This window comes from Molossus molossus, unplaced genomic scaffold (genome assembly GCF_014108415.1).
Source record: "Molossus molossus isolate mMolMol1 unplaced genomic scaffold, mMolMol1.p scaffold_m16_p_13, whole genome shotgun sequence".
NCBI classification, from domain to species: Eukaryota; Metazoa; Chordata; class Mammalia; order Chiroptera; family Molossidae; genus Molossus; species Molossus molossus.
This window is the reverse complement of record NW_023425348.1, coordinates 68,132,936-68,155,916: the sequence shown is the minus strand read 5'-3', so window position 1 is coordinate 68,155,916 and position 22,981 is coordinate 68,132,936. Positions and strand designations below refer to the sequence as shown.

The 22,981-nt window shown below is 39.3% G+C and overlaps 1 protein-coding gene across 3 annotated transcripts in view; it reads right to left on the bottom strand.

Annotated features, from left to right (window-relative positions):
- METTL15 (methyltransferase like 15) overlaps positions 1-22,981 on the bottom strand; it is a 193,425-nt gene that overhangs the window by 33,907 nt on the left and 136,537 nt on the right. For all 3 annotated transcript variants that reach the window (XM_036258629.1, XM_036258631.1, XM_036258630.1), the window contains exon 4: positions 4,131-4,322. In XM_036258629.1, coding sequence (XP_036114522.1) covers positions 4,131-4,322 — 192 coding nt within the window. The remainder of the gene's footprint in view (positions 1-4,130; positions 4,323-22,981) is intronic.

Sequence of the window (22,981 nt, the reverse complement as noted above, 5' to 3'; positions counted from 1 at the left end):
GTTTGGATTTAGTTTGTTCAAACCTTCAATGGCTGCTTAATTTTTTTTCTATACAGAAGATGGAAGACCTACTAACTGATATTTAAATAAGGCTAGATCTCAGGAACGTAAATAAATCTGAGACTATCCAGTAACCAACTATTTATATTACTGGAGCACAGACTGAACATAGAAAATCATCCCATGAGTTCCGCCTTATCCCAGGGAATACATTCCAAGGCCCCTAGCAGAGACTTGGCACCATGGATAGTACCGAGCCCTATATAGACCATATTTTTCCTATACATACATATATACATACACTCTATTGCTCCTCTTTGGCACATACAAATTCCCAGCATCACTACACTTACACTTTGGGGCCATTATTAAGTAAAATAAAGGTTACTTGAACACAAGCACTGTGATACCACTGGACAAAGGGATGATTCACATCCCAGGCAAGACAGAGTGGACTACCAAGAGGTGTCATCTTGCTACACAAAATTGCGCACTATTTAAATCTTATAAATTGTTTATTTCTGGATTTTTCCACTTAATAGTTTCAGGCCACAGTTGACCCCAGGCAACTGAAACCGTAGAAAGCAAAACCAGGAATAAGGGGGAACTACTGTACGAGCAGATACTGCTGGTCAATTTCCTCACCAAAACTAGAACAGCCTTAATAATAATAACATGTTATTTCAAATGTTCAACAATATTGATTTCTACCTCCATGACAAAAGACACCATGAAATACAACTTAGTAATCAACAAACAGTACTAAACAAGCCTAGAGGGTAATTTCAGGTGAAGGAAACAAAAATACCAAGCTCTGGTCAAATAAAATAAATCATAGTTGCAGGAAATGGTATTCACTCTGTCAGACCATGACAGTTTACCATACTTTAGAAAAATGGGTTAAGGAATCCAAATGATGACTTAACTGAAACCGTACTTATTAGAAACATAGCTTTGTCAATAGTGCAGTTACTACTCTTGTTGTTAATGTTGGATTGATTGTTGGTACCACACTGTGAGAACGTGAAGTAATAAGGATATGGCAACTTTAAGACCTAAAGATCTAATCAGAGTGGGGTTGCCAAGAAACACCCAGATCCTTTCATAAATACACCACACTGCACCTAGTCAGCAAGCCTCCAAGAGAACATTTTGTTGTTCTTGTTTTTTCCCCTATTTTTCCATAACCTCCATTCCCTTCCTCCTTCGTTTCCTTCCTCCTTCGTTTCCTTCCTCTCTGTCTCAAACCTTGCTTTCCAGATCATGTGATTCTTGTGTGTGTTTTTTTTTCTGGCTGCCAAGGCACCCCCCAGACCAATTAACATCCTGTATGGTAGCCCAGTTTCTCTCTCAATAGGCTTTGCTCCTTCAATAATAGCTTTAAGGATAAAGATTTCGTCTTTAAGACAAGTTGACCTACATTAGAATTCTGGCTTTGCTACTCATATTGGGTAAGCTTGTTAATAGAGTGGAGCCTCGATTACTAACCTGTGAATGAAATTAGCAATGCTTACCTCACAGAAGTGTTGTAAGAATTAAGGGTGCATATAATTGTAAAACAAATAGTATAATACCTAACCCATGGAGAAACTCAATTCATATTAATGTCCCTTAGATTCTTCCCATCCCTAGATTTGTCAATCATCATTTTTGGCTTAATCGACAAAATTGCTGATAGACCTTACCTAGTTATGAATTCAACTGCCCAAACCACTGAACAGTAGAATGAACCTTATGAATGATGATAATTCAGACTCCATAGAATAGAGTTTAGCTCTAACAGGAAAATTCTAAAATTAGTATGAATGTACTTAACAATTTTCTACTTTCAAATATGAAAAATTATAACAGCATTTCACTCCAATATAGTTCAGTAGATAATCAGCATAATTTTGTGTTATCTAATGTTAACATTGAACAGCAGCATAAAAGCTTGCACAGTGCTACAAGGCAAAGGGGGGAACATTCTGAGTCAACAGGCTGCTAGGAGGCTTCAGAATAGGCATTTGTATCATGAAGAAGTCAAGATACAAAATCTATCCCCCACTCCAACTTAACAGGTTAAATGATCTTGTCAGTCCTCCAGGGATCACAGACTTACAGTGACTACACTCATGAGAGAAAGAAAATATTAACCAAAGTGGCAGTTTATTTATTGCCTTCTAGTGAAGAACACAACTGACAACTGGGCTATACCCACAAGTCCTTGAAGCTGTTATCTTCTTTCTGCCACATGAGATCTTACTATTATCTGAAAGCTGATGATGAAATTGGGAGATCACTAATCAAACTGTGCTGTAAGGTTCCAGTGACATATGGCAACAGGGTATAAAAGCCTGTTGCATCCATGTTCAGCACAGGGACACATCAGCCTCCATAATTTGACTAGCCATGGCCTCTCTCATCACAACACCTTTTGAATTATTATTGTACTTATTTACATCTCTGACTCTCCTTTTTTCAATAAATTCATGGGAACCAACTCCCCCTTTCTGAATGCCACATAATTTCTTCAGATCTGTTAATACCTTTGGTTAAGTTACAGTCTGTGCTCTCAGTGAAAGCCAACCTGCTTTTTAAGATATATTTTCTCAACTCTAATCTCATTCATTATGTACTGATAAAAGTTTACTTCTCAAGGGCTATCTTAGTTTCAAGTTCTTAGAGGAGAACCTCAGGAACCCTAATTCTCAAACTAATATTTGCTGATAAATCTTTACATTAACAATATGGGGATTTACTTCTATTAACTAGAAGCTTTGTTCATTGTATTTCGGAAGGCATCCTCCTTAGCAAGACATAGGAACAGAAGAAATTTGCTTGACATTTTATTACCTCTGCGCAATAACCTCAATCTCCAAACATGAGAAGATATTTGACCTTTACTATTAGTCACTGGTGTTTAAAAGATATTATTTTATTTTATGATCACACTCTTCATTCTATGAATGCCAACTTGTGCAAAAGAAGGTATATGACTCAAAACAAAAAGATTTCAACAAGTATGGTTCATAGTCTCAGTTAAAAGGTTGTATCAAAAGTATGGGAAAAGACTCTATGTGATTACTATGGGATAAAGCAGTTTGTGGGAAAGGAATTAAAGTCAACTCAATATTAATTTGTTGAGAAATTAAACAATAAATTGCTCACATATAGGTCCTTCTAATTGGAAGAAATTTTGGAAAACCTAGTTATTTCAGTACAAATATTTATGCAGGTCTAGAATTGCAAATCAGTAACTAACTGAATAGTTTGCTTACTTAGATATATGAAAGTCGAATGTTCTTCTTAGAAGGTGAGCTTCACAAAGGCACGGGCCATGATCTGTGATTTGCTGGCAGAGGTGGTGGGGACATGAAATGAGGGAGAAGGCATGGATGGGTAGCTGACAGTATATGCTGGTCAGTCCCTGGTCAGTGTTGGGCAGACAGACAAGTACAACTCTAAGCTTTCAAAATTAATTTAGATTTGAAAACAATTATCCTAAACTTTCCTAAAATGTGATCCTCTTTGTGTTTTTTAATACATATGTACTATTTGACTAATGGAGAATGAATGCTAGTATTCCCAGTGTAGTGAGGAATTAAGAGGAGGTGTAAACTGTCCTATGTACAGTACTGTGTTTGATATAGTACCATAAATCGTCTTTGCTCTAAAGAAGGGTGAACCAAAGTGACTGTATAAGACACAGGATAAACAATTGTTGACCTCTGAGATCTTGACTTTAATGTGGTATTCAAAACAACATGCACTGAGTAGACTTTCTTTTATTTTCCCCAACAGACATAGTTGAGCCTGCATAAAAATGGAACTCTAGTTTCAGTACCACATTTATCAACATTGTTAGCAATCTAAAAGCTCACATTGTATTCATAAAAAAAGATAATCAGTATGAAAGTTATCCTCCTCAATAGTTTGTGTAAAGACAGCAATGGTTTTTCTTTCAGAATCCCAAATCTAGAAAAACACTAAAAACTATGAGTCGCAAACAAAACTGATTTATTATATATGGATAGTGTTAGGTGTGGGCGTGTAATGGGAATTCTGCAGTCTTAAAAGGAAATTAAATTCAGAGTGCTTGTGAAAGATTGATTTCTTGTTGTGCAGAGAAATGCTTTATCGATACTCACCTGTCACCATCCATTCTCATGTCCAAAGGGCCGTCCTTCCGAAGGGAAAAACCTCTTTCGGGAGCATCAAGTTGCATGGAGGAACATCCAAGATCCAAAAGAACTCCATCCAAAGTCCCTGGCTGCACTCCAGCTTTCATTAGTAAGCCTTCAGCCTGGCTGAACTGGCCTAGCATAGCTCGGATCTGTGTACTGTGAATTGAACCCAGGAGATGGAGAAAACACTGCTGTTACATGAACGTCTTTCTTAATAGTACAAATAGTACATGATCAACAGAAGTAGTACATCCTATTATTAAATTATTTAGCCAGTACATATTTACTCAGTGCCAACTACATGCTTAGTACCATATAAAGATATATGGATATGGAAACTCTATATCCTTGGTTTCAACACCAGAGATGATTTAATGTAATTTTATTCTTGCCAATGAACAATTTATTTTATGCCTTTGTGACGGTATTCAATAAGTTGATGGATTTACAAAATTCCTTTGTTAGACCAGTATTTCACTTTTTCTTTCAAAAATTATTATTTGTTCAATTCTTATTAATTTATTTTTTTTACAGATGTTTCTCTTCCCCCCACAAGATCCCCTCCTCCCCATCCTGTTTCCCCCACCCCCTAGCATTGTTGTTGATTGGTTATGCATATATGCACATAAGTTCTTTGGTTCATCTCATCCACCCCCCCTCCTCCACTCAGGTTTGTCAGTCTGAACCATACTCCTTTCTATGTATCTCGGTCTATTTTGTTCATCAGCCCACCTTGTTCATTATATTCCACAAATAAGTGAGATCATGTGGTATTTGTCTTTCTCTGATTGGCTTATTTCACTTAGCATAATACTCTCGAGGTCCCTCCATGTTGTCACAAAGGATGAGATATCTTTTTCTTTCTTACAGCTGCATAGTATTCCATTGTATATATGTACCACAACTTTTTATCCACTCATCTATTGATGGACATGTCTTAAAAAGATTATTAAATCACCCAGCTGGTATGGCTCACTGATTGAGCATCAACCCATGCACCAAGAGGTCATCAGTTCGATTCCAGGTCAGGGCACATTCCCAGGTTGTGGGCCTAATCCCCTGTGGGGGGCATGCAGGAGGTGGCCAATTGACGTTCTCTCTCTTTGATGTTTCTCTCTCTCTCTCTCTCTCTCTCTCTCCCCCTCTTTCTCTCTCCACTTCCCTCTCTCTCTAAAATCAATAAAGAAAAAATATTTTTTTAAAACTATTAAATTGTTAAATGTATGCATCAGGAGAAGAAGCATACACAAATCTATAAAAAGAATAAATTTAGAGTCCAGCCGGTGTGGCTCAGTGGTTGAGCATCGACCCATGCACCAAGAGGTCACTGACTCGATTCCCAGTCAGGGCACATGCCCAGTTCGTGGGCCAAATCCCCAGTGGGGGACATGCAGGAGGCAGCCAATTGATGCTCTCTCCCATTGATGCTTCTATCTTTTAAAAATAAATTTAGAGATAACAAATGCTGGCAAGAATGTGGAGAAAAAGGAACCCTTGTATACTGTTGATGGGAATGTAAATTAATATAGCTACTAGGGAAAACAGTATAGAGGTTCCTCAAAAAATTAAAAATAAAACTACCATGTGATCCAGCAATTCCATGTCTAAGAATATATCCAAAAGAAATAAAAGCACTATTGTGAAGAGTTATCTGTACCCCCATGTTCATAACAGCATTATTTACAATAGCCACGACATGGAAACAACTTAAGTGTCCATAAGTGAATAAGTGGATTAAGAAGTTGTGAAATATTATTCTGTAATAACAAATAAGAAAATCATGCCATTTGCGACAACATGGGTGAAATAATAATGCTAAGTAAAATAATTAAGAGAAAGACAAATTCTGTATATCGTACTTATATATGAAATCTAGAAGAAAAAAAATGAGACAACTCCAAATTCATAGAAAAAGAGATCAGATTCAGGGTTACCAGAGGCAAGAGATGGGGAAAGAGGAATTGGATGAGGGTGGTCAAAAGGTACAAACTTCCAGATAAATAAGTACTAGGGATAAAATGTACAACTGATTATTAGTTGATGTACGGTATATATGAAAGTTGTTAAGAAAGTAAATCCTGCCCTGGCCAGTGTGCCTCAGTTGGTATATCGTATGTACCTAAAGGTCCCCCAGGTTCGATTCCCAGTCAGTGCACATACCTAGGTTGCAGGTTCTATCCTGGCCCTGATTGGAGGCAGCCAATAAATGTTTCTCTCTCACATCGATGTTTCTCTCTCTCTCTCTTCCCCTCTCTCTAAAAAAATCAATGAACATGTCCTCAGGTGAGGGTTTAAAAAAGAAAAAAACAAAGTAACTCTTCCTAAGAGTTTTCATCATAAAGAACAATATATGTAAGTCAAATCATTATGTTGTACACCTTAGACTTATACAGTGCTATGTGTCAATTATTATCTCATAAAGTTAATGAGTAAGCCAATTTAAATATGATAAGTATTTAATAAGTAATAAACCCAAATGAGAAATCACCAAAAAAAGATAGGTCAAATACCTTCAAGTCAACCATTTTAGCTTTCCCCATATTTCTCCCATAATTTACATTAGCAATGCTGTGAAGCTGCACATCTGAAGAATAAAACTATACCTAAAATAAATGCCTTCTTGCAGAAGCAATGTTTCAGCTCTCAGCAGGGATTCTGAAGTGAATGGAGCATTCAAAATCAAGAGAATGGCAAGAAGTTAGGATCACCTTGCAGTTATACTAATTCTCCTTCCTACACAAACTGAGATGCTGCCTTCAGGGTTCTTCAGAAGCCTTAGGGCAACTGGCATGCATTTTGGAAAGGGAAAGAGAAAAAAAGAATTGGGCAACATTTTCAAGTCCTTATTCCCTCTATCTACAGGTGGGTGGGGTGAGTGTGGATTTCAACAATGTTGGGGAATTTTTATTTATAATTTCTTTACTTATATATTATGTTGTTTAAGGAAAAATTCACAGATCATTGGTAATTTTTTCTCAAATTTTGATGAAGACTCACCAATGAATATCTGCTATATGTCAAGCATTATGCTATTTGATGGTATATAAATATTGATAAAATGATTAAAAAAACATGGCTTTCTGAGTTGTGAGCTGAGAGGAAGAAATGTGTAAATAAAGAGTTTGCATAACAACCTGATAGGTGCTAACAGTGGACAGATAAACAAATTGTTATGTGTAGACAGGCATGCTTGTTTTATTGTACCTCACTTTGTTGTGCTTTGCAGATATTGTGTGTGTGTGTGTTTTAAGCTGAAGATTTCTGGCAACCCTATGTCCAGCGAGTCTATTGGAGCCATTTGCCAACTTCATGTCTCTGTGTCACATTTTGATAATCCTGGTATATATTTTAAACTTTTTCATTATTATTATATTTGTCACAGTAATCTGTGATCAGTGATGTTTGATATTTCTACTGTAATTGTTTTGGAGTGCCACAAACCACACCAATATAAGATGGTGAAATTTATTGATAAATGTGTGTTCTGACTGCTCCACCAACCAGCCATTCTCCCATTGCACATTCTCTCCTTGGACTTCTCTAATCCCTGAAACACAACAATTTTGAAATTAAGTGGTCAACTAATAACCCTACAATGGTGTCTGAGTACTCAAGTGAAAGGAAGAGTTATACATCTCTCACTTTAAATCAAAAGCTAGAGTCCGGCCGGTGTGCCTCAGTGGTTGAGCATCGATCCATGCACCAAGAGGTCGCCAGTTCGATTCCTGGTCAGGACACATGCCCAGGTTGTGGGCCCGATCCCCAGTGAGGGGTATGCAGGAGGTGGCCAATCGGTGTTCTCTCTCATTGATGTTTCTATCTCTCTCTCCCTCTCACTTCTCTCTCTAAAATCAATAAAGGGGGAAAAATTAAAAAAATAAAATAAAGCTAGAAATGATTAAGCTTAGTGAGAAAGGGATTTCAATAACTGAAATAGTCCAAAAGGTAGGTGTCTTATACCAACCAGTTAGCCAAGTTGTGAATTCAAAGGAACAGTTCTTGAAAAAACTAAGAGTGCTACTCCAGTGTAACACACAAAAGATAAGAAAGTAAAACAGCCTTATTGCTAATATGGAGAAAGTTTTAGTGGTCTAGCTAGATCAAACCAGCCACAACATTCCCTTAAGCCAAAACATAATCCAGAGCAAGGCCCTAACTCCACTAAATTCTGTGAAGGCAGAGAGGTGAGGAAGTTGCAGAAGAAAACTTTAAAGCTACCAGAGGTTAGTTTATGATATTTATAGGAAGAAGCCATCTCCGTAACACAAAAGTACAAGGTGAAGCAGCAAGTTATCCAGAAGATCTTGCTTAGATAATGAAGGTGGCTACACTAAACAACAAATTTTCAATGTAGGAGGAAGAACCTTCTATCGGAAGAAGATGGCACCTTGGACTTTAAAAGCTAGTGAGGAGAAGTCAATGCCTGGGTTCAAAGCTTCAAAGGACAGGCTGACACTCTTGCTAGGGAATAATGCAGCTGGTGACTTTGAGAAGACAATGTTCATTTACCACTCCCAAAATCCAAGGACCCTTCAGAGTTATGCTAAATCTACTCTGCCTGCACTCTAGAAATGAAACAACAAAGCCTGGATGACAGCACATCTGTTTACAACATGGCTCACTGAATATTTTAAACTCACTGTTGATATAAACTTCTCAGGAAAAAAGATTCCTTTTAAAATATTAGTGCTCACTAACAATTCACCTGATTAACCAAGAGCTCTGATGGAAATGCACAAGGAGATTAATGTTGTTTTCATGACAGCTAACATAACACCCATTATGCAATCCATGGATCAAGGAGTAATTCTCAATTAAAGTTGTATTAAGAAATAGATTTTTTGCCCTGGCCGGTTTGGCTCAGCGGTTAGAGCGTCGGCCTGCGGTCCTGAGAGACGCGGGTTCGGTTCCCGCTAAGGGCGCGTACCTCGGTTGCAGTTTGTCCCCGGCCCTGGTCGGTTGTGCGGGTGGCAGCCACTCGATGTGTTCCTTTCACGTCGATGTTTCTCTCTCTCTCTGTTCCTCTCCCTCCCTCCCACTCTACCTGAACAAAAATGGAAAAATGTCCTCAGGTGAGGATAAAAAAAAAAAAAAAAAAAAAAAAAAAGAAATAGATTTTTTAAAGCTGTAGCTGCCATTGATAGTGATTCCTCTGATGGATCTGGGCAAAGTAAATTGAAAATCTTTTGAAAAGGAGTCACCATTCTAGATACCATTAAGAACATTTGTGAATCTTGGGAAGAGGTAAAATATTGAGTTTGGAAGAAGGTGAATCCGAACCTCATGGACGACTTTGAGGGGTTTAAAGCTTCAGTGGAAAAAGTAACTGCAGGTTTCATGGAAACAGCAAGAGAACTAGAATTAGAAATGGAGCCTGAAGATGTGACTGAACTGCAGCAATCTCATGATAAAACTTTAACGGATGAGGGGTTGCTTCTTTTAGATGAGCAAAGTGGTTTGTTGAGATGAAATCTAATCCTAGTGAAGATGCTGTGAAGACTGTTGAAATGACAATGCAGGATTTAGAATATTATATAGGGAGACTTCCGGTCAAGATGGCGGGTAGGTAAACGCGGTATCGCGTCCTCCCACAACCACATCAAAGTTACAACTAAACTACAGAACAACCATCATTCAAAACCACCTGAAATCAAGCTGAATGGAAGTCCTACAACTATGGAATTAAAAAAAAAAAAGCAGCTACATCCAGACTGGTAGGAGGGGCGGCGGCGCGAGGGGCGGCGGCACGGTGGCAGCCTTCAGCTGTGAGACGGGCTGGTCCCACACCCAAGCATGGCGGATAAAAATCAGAAGGTTCCCGCGGCTGGGAAGGTCCTTCCTGAGGACTGAGGGGTCCCCGTCCCACACCAGGTGCCCCGTTCAGGGTTCCAGTGCCAGGAAGAGAATCCCCATAACTTCTGGCTGGAAAAACCAGCGGGAACCGAGGCTCAGGGAGGCTGAGGCGGCTGGAGCCCCAGGCAGCTCCTTAAAGGGCCCGCGCACGGACTTATCGGACTCTCTCCCTCTAAGCTCGGAGGGGAGGCAGCTCGAGGAGCGCCAGAGACATACAGGGAAGAACTGAGCTGTTTGGCACTGGAGCGAGGGCTGGAGAGGGGGCTTCCTCGGGGACAAACGTGCTGTCAGAGGCCTTTGTTCCTTTGGTGAGCCCTTCCCGGGGCGGCAGACAGAAGCCATATCTGGGACTCCAGCAACCTGGCTCACACTGGTAGCCCCGCCCTGGTGACTCCCTGAGGCCCTGCCCCGCCCGACCCAACTTTCAGGCCCACCCAAGCTGTTGCCACTTGCTTAACCATAGGATTGGCCGGTCTTGGATCCTGCTTCAGGTTTTTCCTAAATTCTTTCAAACGAGCAGCATTGGGTCTCAGCTAGCCCCATACCTCTCATTAAGTAATACACAGAAACAAACACAAGGAGGCAGCCAAAATGAGGAGACAAATAAACAGGTCCCAAATGAAAGAACAGAACAAAACCCCAATAAAAGAACTAAGCGAAAGGGAGATAAGCAACCTAACAGATACTGAGTTCAAAACACTGCTTATAAGGATGCTCAATGAACTTAGTGAGAACCTCAGTGAACTTAGGGAGGGCCTCAAGAGCATAAAAAAAGACCAGTTAGAAATCATGGATACACAGTTAGAATTAAAGGAGGCATTAACTGAAATAAAGAATAATTTACACAGCTTCAATAATAGAGTATGTAAATCCAAGGAGCAAACCATCGATTTGGAATGTAAGGAAGCAAAAAATCCCCAATCAGAACAGCAAAAAGAAAAAAGAATCCAAAAAAATGAGGATAATGTAAGGAGCCTCTGGGACAACTTCAAGCGTGCCAACATTCGCATCTTGCTGGTGCCAGAAGGAGAAGAGCGAGAACAAGAAATCAAAAACCTGTTTGAAACAATAATGGCAGAAAACTTTCCTAACTTGGTGAAGGAAACAGACACACAAGTCCAGGAAGCACAGAGAGTCCCAAACAAGATGAATCCCAAGAGGCACACACCAAGACACATCATCATCAAAATGCAAAAGGTTCAAGACAAAGAGAGAATATTAAAAGCAGCAAGAGAAAGGCAGCTAGTTACCTACAAGGGAGTACCCATTAGGCTGTCAGCTGATTTCTCAAAGGAAACTTTGCAGGCCAGAAGGGAGTGGCAAGAAATATTCAGAGTGATGAAAAACAAGAACCTACAACCAAGATTACTCTATCCTGCAAAGCTGTCATTTAGAATTGATGGACATATGAAAACTTTCCCAGACAAGAAAAAGTTAAAGGAGTTCATCACCACCAAACCGTTATTATATGAAATGATGAAGGGTCTTTTTGAAGAAAAAGATAAAATGTATGAACAAACAAAATGGCAATGAATACATATCTATCAACAATGGAATCTACAAACAAAATGAACACGAAGAACAGAAACATAATTATAGATACAGAAAACATTTTGTTGGTTGCCAGTTGGGAAGGGGGTTGGGGGAATGGGTGAAAAAGGTGAAGGGATTAAGAAGCACAAATTCATTGCTAGACTGACAAACCTCAAAGGGAAAGGGGTTGGGGGGGTGGGAAGAAATAAACCAAAGAACTTATATGCATAACCAATGGACACAGACAATAGTGTGGGAAAAGGTGGGAGGGGGGCGGGAGTGGGAAGGAGGGGGTCAATGGGGGAAAAATGTGGAACATCTGTAATACATTTTACATCCAACAATAAAGATTTGAAAAAAAAAAATAGAATATTATATAAACTTAGTTGATAAAGCAGCAGCAGAGTTTGAGAGGATTGACTTCAATTTTGAAAGAAATTCTATGGTGGGTAAAATTCTACCAATAGCATTGTATGCTACTAAAAAATTGTTTGTGAAAGAGTCTATCAATGCCTCAAACTTCATTGTAGTCTTATTTTAAGAAAATGCTACAGCCCCAACCTTCAGCAACCACCACCTTGATCAAATCAGTCAGCAGCCATCAGTAATGAAGCAAGACTGTCCACCAGTAAAAAAAGATCATGATTCAGCCTTGCTGGTGTAGCTCAGTGGATTGAATGTTATCCCATGAATTGAGAGGTCCCAGTTCGATTCCTGGTTGGGGCACATGCCTGGGTTGTGGGCTTGATCCCTAGTAGGGGGGTGTGCAGGAGGCAGCCGATCAATGTTTCTCTCTCACATCGATGTTTCTACCTCTTTCTCCCTTTCTCTCTCTCTAAAATAAAAGAATCAATAAATAATATTTTAAAAATTTTTTTAAAAAAGATCACAACTCACTGAAGACTCAGATTCTCAGATTATGGCTAGCAACTTTTAGCAGAAAAGTATCATTTTAATTATGGCATGTAGATTTTTTTAGACATAATGCTGTTGCACACTTAATAGACTACAGTATAAACGTAACATTTATATGCACTGGGAAACCAAAAATATTCATGACTCACTTGAGATACTTGCTTTATTGCAGTGGTCTGGAAGTGAACCTGCAATATTTCTGAGGTATGCCTGTATTTGGAAAATACAGAATGAATGCTAATAGTAGCACTAGAAACACACATAACAGAATTTTGGAATTGGAGGGCAATTTAAAAATTATTATTCCGCCCTGGCCAGTTTGGCTCAGCGGTTAGAGTGTCGGCCTGCGGTACAGAGAGACCTGGGTTCGGTTCCCGCTAAGGGCACGTACTTCAGTTGCAGTTTGTCCCCGGCCCTGGTTGGTCGTGCGGGTGGCAGCCACTCGATGTGTCCCTTCACGTCGATGTTTCTCTCTCTCTCTCCCTTCCTCTCTCTCCCTCCCACTCTATCTGTACAAAAAATGAAAAAATATCCTCGGGTGAGGATAAAAAAAAAAAAATTATTATTGCAATTATTTAATTGATGTTGAATCCTTTCCCTCTCCAGCATCACTGCCGGGTTGAGGGAGAAAAGTCATTGCTTTAATCACTTCCCATTCATCTCGTTGGTGAAGGAGGGATTCCCATTCTAGGATTATAGAAATGTTCAAACACATAGCACCTGACACTGCACCGATGAGATGGATAGGAGTCTATTAGTCTCATATGCTCACAGCCCAGGAGAGGAAGATATCACATGCTATGCATGGCTAAATGGAGGCTGCACTCAGAAACACAGCAGACAACCACAGGCTCTGGTAAGCAGGTATTTTAGTATCAAAAGGGTGGGTTCCCCTTGGTTCCCATAACAGGACATAACTGGGTTGAAATAATTCAATGGCTGGCAGGGTACTGAATTCTGCTACTCAGGGATAAGCAGATATTGTGCCTGATCTCTTTTGTAAGGAGGGTCATTCGGCTAAGAAACGTTGTCTGTGGGAGCAAAGCAGGGAGCAAAACTTGTGGCTAGGCTACTCGAGCTTCCTCTCAGATCAAGAACTCATAATAATGGGCTTTCATTTTAGGCCTTATACCACAGTAATCTAGCACATGTTTGAACACCCAGTAATAGGAATCCACTAGTGTGTGTGTGTGTGTGTGTGTGTGTGTGTGTTTAAACTCGTTTAGTTAAGTTGATGGCTGTTTCCGAACTACTTCTATATTTTTTTGTCCCTGGTATCAGTCCATGTAAAACAACAGAAAACCCATGGCAGACTTTCACATATTTACTGTTAGCTATTATAAGGGATATTTGTTGGCTACTTTTTAGTTGTCAATCTTTCTGTTCCATCAGGACCTCAAAAATTCAGTCATGTATTTTGGGAGACACTGATCATATCTTTGATGATTTATGTCTACTTGGATAGGCTATAGTACCCAACTACTTAATCAAACACTCATCTAAGTGTTGCTGTCAGCTATTTTGTAGATATGGTAAATATTACAATCAGCTCACTTTATAGGGGTGGGGAACCTTTTTTTCCGCCAAGGGCCATTTGGATATTTGCAACATCATTCTTGGGCCATACAAAATTATCAACTTAAAAATTAGCCTGCTATATTTGGTCAGGATAATTTGGTAAGGTGTGTGAAGTTAGCTGATATTTACTTTGCGGGCCTTATACGGCCTGCGGGCCAGACATTCCCCACCCCTGCTTTAAGTAAAAGATATTACCTTTAGTAATGTGCGTGTACCTCATCCAATTAGCTGAAAGGCTGTTAGAGCAAAAACTGAGGTTTCCCAGAGGATGAAGACATTCTTCCTCATGACTAAAATATCAGCCCATGCCAGTTTCCAGCCTGCTGGCCTGCCCTACCAATTTCAGACTTGCTAGTCCCCACAACTGTGTGAGCCAAATCCTTGAAATAAATCTCTTTATATATGTATATATATGCACACACACATGTCTGCGTGTATATGTATGAATGTATATCTTACTGGTTCTGTTGAGAATCCTGACAGATATACTATCTCAGTTCAAGAAGTAGATTTCTGGTAAACTAAGCTAATTTGCACACACTATCCCCATGGTCTCTATAATTTGTTCAGAGATTGGCACATGTAAGAACTCTGGCTGATGAGATACAACAGGTATATCCTAGGAATTGGAGGGAAAAAGTCTTGCTTCCAATGAATTGCTGGAAGAACAAGGTTTTTCAGAATCTCACTTGATATGATTATCAGCCCTGATTATCACCAGCAGATCAGCAGATACCTTGACCCAAAGAAGGGAAAGGGTGGCAGCAGTTTTACCCAAAACTGTAGAAGACAAAGTAGACAAAAGAATAACCAGGCCACTAGATTGAGCCTCCCTTAGAATCCAACGTGTCTCTGAACTTGTGAGTTATCTGAGCCTATAAATTACCTTGGTTATCAAAACCAGTTTCAATTGTTTTTTCTTTTACTCACTATGAAAAACATCGTAACTATTACAGCTATCATGGTCCTCAGTCTTCTTTCCTCTAAATAAAACACTAGTTTCTTCTGCTCTTCTCCATACAAAATTGCACCATGCTCTTTGTTGAATGTGTTCCAGTTTGCTGATGTCCCTAGATCTATGTTCCATAATGATCAGCACAAAATAAATCCATGTCTCTCTTGTTCTAGTTATTATATTAATACAGCTGACGATCCAAATAGTTTTTTTTTCCCTTTATATTTTTACAGAGAGAAGAAGTGAGAGGAAGAGAGAGATGGAAACATCAATGAGAGAGAACATCGATTGGTCGCCTCCTTCATGCCCCCAACTGGGGATTGGGCCCACAACCTGGGCTTGTGTCCTGACGGGAATCAAATTGGTGACCTCTTGATGCATGCATGAGTCGATGCTCAACCACTGAGACACAGCAGCCAGACTGAAGATCAAAATAGTTTTAGAACTTATTTCACAGTGCTGACTTATACTATCTAATACCCTTGATTTTTTTCAAGTACACCCGATAAGCCTGTTTCCTCCATAACTGTACTTGTGCAGTTTTGTTTTCTTAATAATTTCAGATCTCAGTACAATTTCTGCCCTACGTATTTTCTACAATCCTTTTAAGATCCAGATATTACCTTTAAGCACAGAAATCTTCATACTGCAGCAAAGGCCTCAAAAAAGTCACTACTACCCAGTCTTAATTCTTCAGTCATTGCAACTATTATCCTGCTTGATGCTAATATACTTGTAAAATAAAAATGCCATCTTATAGAAAATGTTTGCATTCTTGAGGGCCCCCAAATGTAACTGTTTAATACACAATATCCATACAGTTTTTGTTTGTTTGTTTTGCCTCACTATGAGTAAATAACAAAAATACAATACTTGTGGTTCAAAACTCAGTATAATGATATACAAGTATGAGAATATCCTATGGGAAAAAAAGTAACATGAGGCAATGCCATAAAGTAAACCATGAATTTCTGATGCTATAGCAGATATATGTTTCTAGAATTACTAGACTGTCCTAAGAGTAAATAAACCATCCATGAAGTTTACTAAAGACTTAACTTCAGATCCTGGGGCATTATTTCATATTGCAATTATGTTGTGGTTAATTTTCCTGGACAGGAAGATTCCATTACCACTTTTCTCTTTCTGCCTCTTTTCCTTCTCTCTTTTCTCTCTCCCTTCCTCCCTCAGGCCTTGTCTTCCTTCCCTCATTCCTTATTACCCTCCTCCCTTCTTTCTTTCAAATTTTATTTTTTTTATCCTCACTCGAGGACATTTTTTCATTTTTTGTTCAGATAGAGTGGGGGGGAGAGAGAGAGAGAGAGAGAGAAACATCGACGTGAAAGGGACACATTGAATGGCTGCCACCTGCATGACCCAACCAGGGCCAGGGACAAACTGCAACCGGGGTACATGCCCTTAGTGGGAACCAAACCTGGGACTCTGGTCCGCAGGCCGACGCTCTAACCAAAACCGGCCAAACCGGCCAGGGCTCAAATTTTAATTTTCAATATTTTTGCATATGCATTTTACAAGTGTTATAAGACAAGTAACAGAAAAGTTGTGAATTGGACAGGAAGGATCATGGTGGTCACAAAAATAGAGCCGAGCCAGGACACTTAGGCTAGCTACAAATGCACAATTTGTTCGTCATTGTCACCATCATTTGTTATTACCCTAGGCTCCCCAGATGGTAAGCAGAGCACATGCTACAGAGAATGGTTCTGCAACCCAACCCCAAGAAAAGGCAAGGTGCTTAGCAGTAGATTGCCTATAATGTTAGTCGTTGGAAGCCATTTTTAGATTCTTTGACTATGATAAGGATTGTTAATCTTGTCTCTGACAAGTGATGTAAGAGTAGCTACTATTCACTGTATATTGATTTAGGATTGAACGTGGAACTTCATCATTCTTGTAAACTGCATACAGTCTAATGACAGGGATTAAGAATAAATTACCCCACAAATTATAAAAGTGGATCCAACTCACAGGGTTGAACATCTTGTAGTTAATGAGAGTACTTATCCATCTTAGCTTTAGAAATGTCAAGGTCCCATGGCTTACAAAATGCTTGATATAAAAAGGCATTTTTTGCTGCCCAAGAATAGTTATTTGTGTAGAATCAGATTAAAAAATGAAAACAACAACAACAAAACTGGGCTGTTGAATAAAGCAATTTTAAAAAATGTAAAATTTGAACACAAATTTTCACCAAAAAATTTGCATTTGGAGTCTAACTTTTTCTAAGATAAACTAGGGAAGAAAACTATCACTAATATTTTTATTCTCCTAAGAACTTGACATTCCTCTATCTTAACCTAAAATATCTAATAAATGCTTTAAGTCATTATACACCTCTAATCTCAAATATAGTAATTTACCCTACCAACCACAGACTGACAAAAACATAAAAATGGTCCACAGAGATAACTAATAATGATGGTCTTGACTCTCAATCATTTAACTTTTGCTGTGTGACAAACCAATCCAAAACTCAATAGCTTTAAGTAACAATAATTCATTAGCTCATATTCTGTCAGCTGGCAACTTGGGTTGGGCTCAGCTGGTGATCCTTCTGACAGTGAGTTAACTGAGGCCTAGTTGGTCCCACATGGCCTCACTTACATGTTGGGAAGTTGGCTGGGATAAAGAGGCAACTGGACCATGTGTCTCTAGCAATTAGTCACCTAGCCCAGGTTTTTTCCCCTAAGTGGTCTGGATCCAAAAGTAGCAAGGTAGGACAGCCCAATCCACAAGTACTTTTTAAGTTTCTGAGTATGCCCCATTTTCCAATATCCCATTAGCCATAGCAAGTCCATATCTCAGTTCATATTCCAAGACTATAAAAACAGTCTTCGCCACTAGATGGAAAAGGACACATTACAAGAGGTTAAATACAAAGAAGAGAGAAATCATAGTGGGTATTTTTGCAAAAAATATACCACACTCTTTGTACTTAGGAGTGAAATTAAAAATAGCGAGAATAAAACAAAAAAAATTCCCCTCTAATCTAGATTTTCCTCTGCTGACTGAGAACTTTAAAGGGTGGCTTCCTCTTAAAATCATCACAAGAAAAACATGCAGTGGTGGTTGGAGGTTGAAGCTTGCACTCAGAAGTAGACGAAGGTGCTAGGTTCTGGCGCCAGAACACAAACCCAGGCTGATACGGCGAGTCTGTGGCACAGGGTCTGCAAGGACTGATGCAAGATAATCTGGGCAAGGGCAGCATGTGGCAGTAGGGATCTGTCAGAAGGCCATGTGTATGAACTCGTCAAATTAACATCAAGTGAATGTGGCAGCAAATCGGGGGGTTCTAACTGTTGGTCAGACTCTTCCTAAAAAAAAACAAATAAACTAGTTGTGAATAAACTGAGGTCCTAGACAGGGATATGAGAAGAGATTCAGGCATGAGAGAATAAGTTAGACATTTATTAGAACTGGATGAGTCCCTGGAACCAAGGCATCAAGTCAGGATCCGTATCAAAGGCAACTTGATGTTAAGTCACCTAGGCTACATACTAGGCCATCTTCAATCCATTTTCAAGAACGCTGTGGTGAAATATGAGGGTACACCGAGCTAGCAGTGGATTTGCAGAAAACTCTGGTCATGTGGACCAGAGTGACAAGCAGAGCAATGGAAAGCAAAAGAAACCTAACATTTCTTAAGAAGCTGCCAGGGCTCTGGCCGGTTTGGCTCAGCGGTTAGAGCGTTGGCCTGCGGCCCGGGTTCGGTTCCCGCTAAGGGCATGTACCTCGGTTGCAGTTTGTCCCCGGCCCTGGTTGGTCGTGCGGGTGGCAGCCACTCGATGTGTCCCTTCACGTCAATGTTTCCCTCTCTCTCTCTTCCTCTCTCTCCCTCCCACTCTATCTGTACAAAAAAATGGAAAAATGCCCTCAGGTGAGGATAAAAAAAAAAAAGAAGCTGCCAGGAACAGTACCTAGGTACTTAAAGTTTATTTCATTGATCTTAACTGAATCCAGGGTTCACTTCATAAACTGAATCATTCATTTTGTGTGTGCATTTGGGGCATACCTAGGTGATAATATTCCATAAGAAGATATAAGAAGAGCAAAATCTGTCCAGCCAGTGTGGCTCGGCGGTTGAGTGTCGGCCCATGTGCCGGGAGGTCACCGGTTCGATTCCCGGTCAGGACACATGCCCAGATTGTGGGCCTGATCCCCAGTGGAGGCCATGCAGGAGGCGGCCAGTCGATGTTCTCTCTCGTTGCTGTTTGCATCTCTCTCTGCCTCTCATTTCCTCTCTCTCTAAAAAAATCAATAGAGGAAGAAAATTAAAAACAAAAAGAAGAGCAAAATCCAAATCACTTTTTTGGGGGAAAGTCTGCTTACTGTGAGGATCCAAGTCTTCCTCCCATCAGTATCAGCAGTACTCTATGGAAATCCCAGTGTGCCACCTATCTTCCAGGCATTAAATTTTATTGATCTGTAGGCACAAATCAGGGGCCATGGCTGCTTTCACCACTTCATTAGGCCTCCCAAGCAAGCAATTCAGAGGGAGCCGAAACAGTGGGTGAAACATGATTCATATTTAAGCAATGGTAAGAGCGAACATTTGGAGAGTGCTTTCTGTGAGCCAGACCCTGTACTAAGTGCTTTATTCTTCCTCGTGATGACACTGTGAGGTAGGTGACACTGTCAACCACATTCTGCAGATGCAGAACAAGTTCAGAGAGGGAAGTCAGTTACCCAGGTCAACTACAAAGTGGTGGAACTGGAGTGCAGACTCAGCCCAGTCTGGCTCCATAGTTTATGTTCTTAACCACTACACTGTGACACCTCACAAGTTTCTATTCATTTAGTACCATTTCAGAACTCTAACTCTTCACCACTGTGACCTCATCATGATCCACAAATCTGTCTAGTTTGTCTAATTTTTTTTTTATTAAAATGCTTTAATTAATTCAAATGTGTGCCATCTCTTCCTTCCTATAGGTCTGCAGATTCAGCACTCAACGAATATTTGCTGAATGAGGATTATCTACCCCCTGCTGGGCTCAGGAATATAAAAATGAACAGGAGCTCACAATGTAGAAAGGTATATGTATAATGCATATACATCACTAAGTAAATGTTTTATTTCTTCCTAACACAACAGTGGTAGAGTAGAAATAGGAAACAGCATCGTAAGGCTTACCTTTAAACCTTGACTCTGCTACTTACTACCTCTGTGGTTTTGGACAAGTTATTTAATTTCCCTCAGGTTCAGTTCTCCATATCTCGTGGTGTTTAAGTCTTTCCCCTCTGAGGCAGCCAGGTATGGCAGAAATGCCTCAACAAGTTCTGGAGTCTTACTGAACCAAACTATTAACTTTCTCATTATTTATTCCCTCAAGACTCAGAATCCTCATTTGCACTTTGCAGACAACAGAGCAATTTCAACCTCACAGAGCTTTTGTAAAGATTATATTAATTAACGTACATGAGAACACCTATGAAGATGCCTAGGTATAGGAAGGCCCTTAATAAATGTTACCTCTCTCCCTCTGCTCCAAGCTGTTTTTCTTCCCTTAGATACTCTGATTATAATTTGGTCATTGCCCATTGGGAGTCGGAGACAATGGGAAAGGCTTGCCCCAAGCACATCAAATGCAGGGCATCGTAGCTGTGACCATTTGACTACAAATAATTTTTCTCCAACTTCTTTTACGTGCCTCTGTTGGGCTATATTTCTCCTTCCATTTCATCATAATGTTTATCATACCATACGAAATTCTTTGAAGACACAGTAATATATATCTAAGATACTTTAATTTTTATACTAGTTATGATCACTTTTAAATATCATTTAAAAATATCCTTGCCAAAATATTTGATAGAAGTATCTTTACTGACCATTTCTTTCCCTTCAGGATATACCATTTAAAAATTGATTTAGTCATTGATTCACAACTCAAACATTGAAGTGAATAAAGTACATTTCAGAAATGATAAAATGCAATTGTAGTTCTATCTCTCAGTAACCCTTTCAAAATGTATTCACTGGAGTAATCTTCCACTGTTCTGGAATAACAGCTTAACAAGCCCCATAACCTTTCCACTCACTAATATGTAATAGATGTTCCTATGGTTACTGTGACCTGTAAAAAAGTTCAGCTCAGAAATTAGTGTCTAGTGCTCAACTACAAAAACAAATAACAAATGAATACTTGTTGAGAAACTACTAAATGTCAGGCACTGTTCTAGACACCTGATATATAAATAAATAAAACAGATAAAATCCCAGTGATTACAGAGTTTATGTTCCAGGGGATAATCAAAATCAATATATTCAAAGACTTCTAATTCTGTCTGCAGTAGTTTGGCTTGGTCAGACTAATAGTGCTACTGAAAACAAACTTGGAAAAGCTGGATTAGATCATTAAAATTCTCTATTTGAAGGGATCAGAGAGCTATAACAACAGCTGAAATCGAGGAGAGAAAAGGAAAATGCAAAGAAATGAGGCCACACTGGAGCGGTTTCTTCACCTCCAGGCCTTAGTTTATTTGTGAGTGGATGCTGAAAGGCTAAGAAACTGAGCAGAACTTTTGGCAGACTCATAGGATGGAAGGAGACAAAGCATGAGTGTAGAATCCATCAAATAGATACCAGGAAACAGCCCCAGAATTTTAGTTGGAACCCAAAAGGGCTAAAACTAGTGGAGGGACAGGCCAAAAACAGGTCACACAAAGACTGAAATCCAGTTTCCAGTGAGATCAGTTCATACTGCATTACAGTGATGTGGTCTTAAATGACTACCTATCAGATGCAAGAGTGAATGATATCTGGAGGAAAATATCTTTCAGACTCTCAAAATACTTCCATGATTTTTCAAAAACAATGTGTGGAATAATATTAAAAAATTAATAGATAGAGAGAGAAATAAGACAAACGTTTTCAAAATCCAGTGTTATGCTGCTTATAAATAACTACAGTTAGCACACAGAGAAGTCAAACGTATGAAGATAGAAAAAATTCATGCAAATATTACACAAAAGAAAGATGATATCAAATGCAGGACACAGAAACAGTACTAGGAACGAAAAGAGATATTTCATCATGAAAAGGGTCACATATACTAGAATGACAGTAATTATAAATCTGAAATACCCAATAACAAAGCTTCAAAATATGTAAACAAGAACTGATAGAACTAAAAGCATATAGAAAAATACATAATCATATGGTAGATTTTAAAATATCACTCTTAGTAAATGGAGAATAAACAGACACTCTTTAGTAAATGTAGAATAAGCAGAAGATTTGAAATACACAGCTACTGAGTTTGGTGTAAATGAAACTTTAAAAACCCCACACTCCAAAAATTGTACACTTATCTTTTCTTTTTTTTTTTTTTTTTCATCCTCACCCGAGGACATTTTTCCATTTTTTTGTTCAGGTAGAGTAGGGGGGAGAGAGAGGAACAGAGAGAGAGAGAAACATCGATGCGAAAGGAACACATCGAGTGGCTGCCACCCGCACAATGGACCAGGGCCGGGGACAAACTGCAACCGAGGTACGCGCCCTTAGCGGGAACCGAACCCGGGTCTCTCAGGACCGCAGGCCGACGCTCTAACCGCTGAGCCAAACCGGCCAGGGCTGTACACTTATTTTTTAAAGGAACACTGAACATGTAACAAATCGACTATATGCAGGGCTATCAGAATAGTTTCAATGCATTTTAAAGAACTGATATCATATAGTATATTTTCTAAACACCGTGGAATTTAATTGGAAATCAATAACAGGAAACCAACTAGGAAGTTCCCAAATGTTTGAAAATTAACTAATACACTTCGAAATAGTCTAGAAAAAGATTAGCAAACATTTAAAGCTAAACAATGATAAAATCACTAAAGCATCACTCACCACCCAATAAAAATGCAACACATCAAAACTTGCAGTATGCTTCCAAAGTCATGCTTGAGAAAAATCCACATACTTAAATATATATTTGAAAAGAAAGCTGAAAACCGATAATCT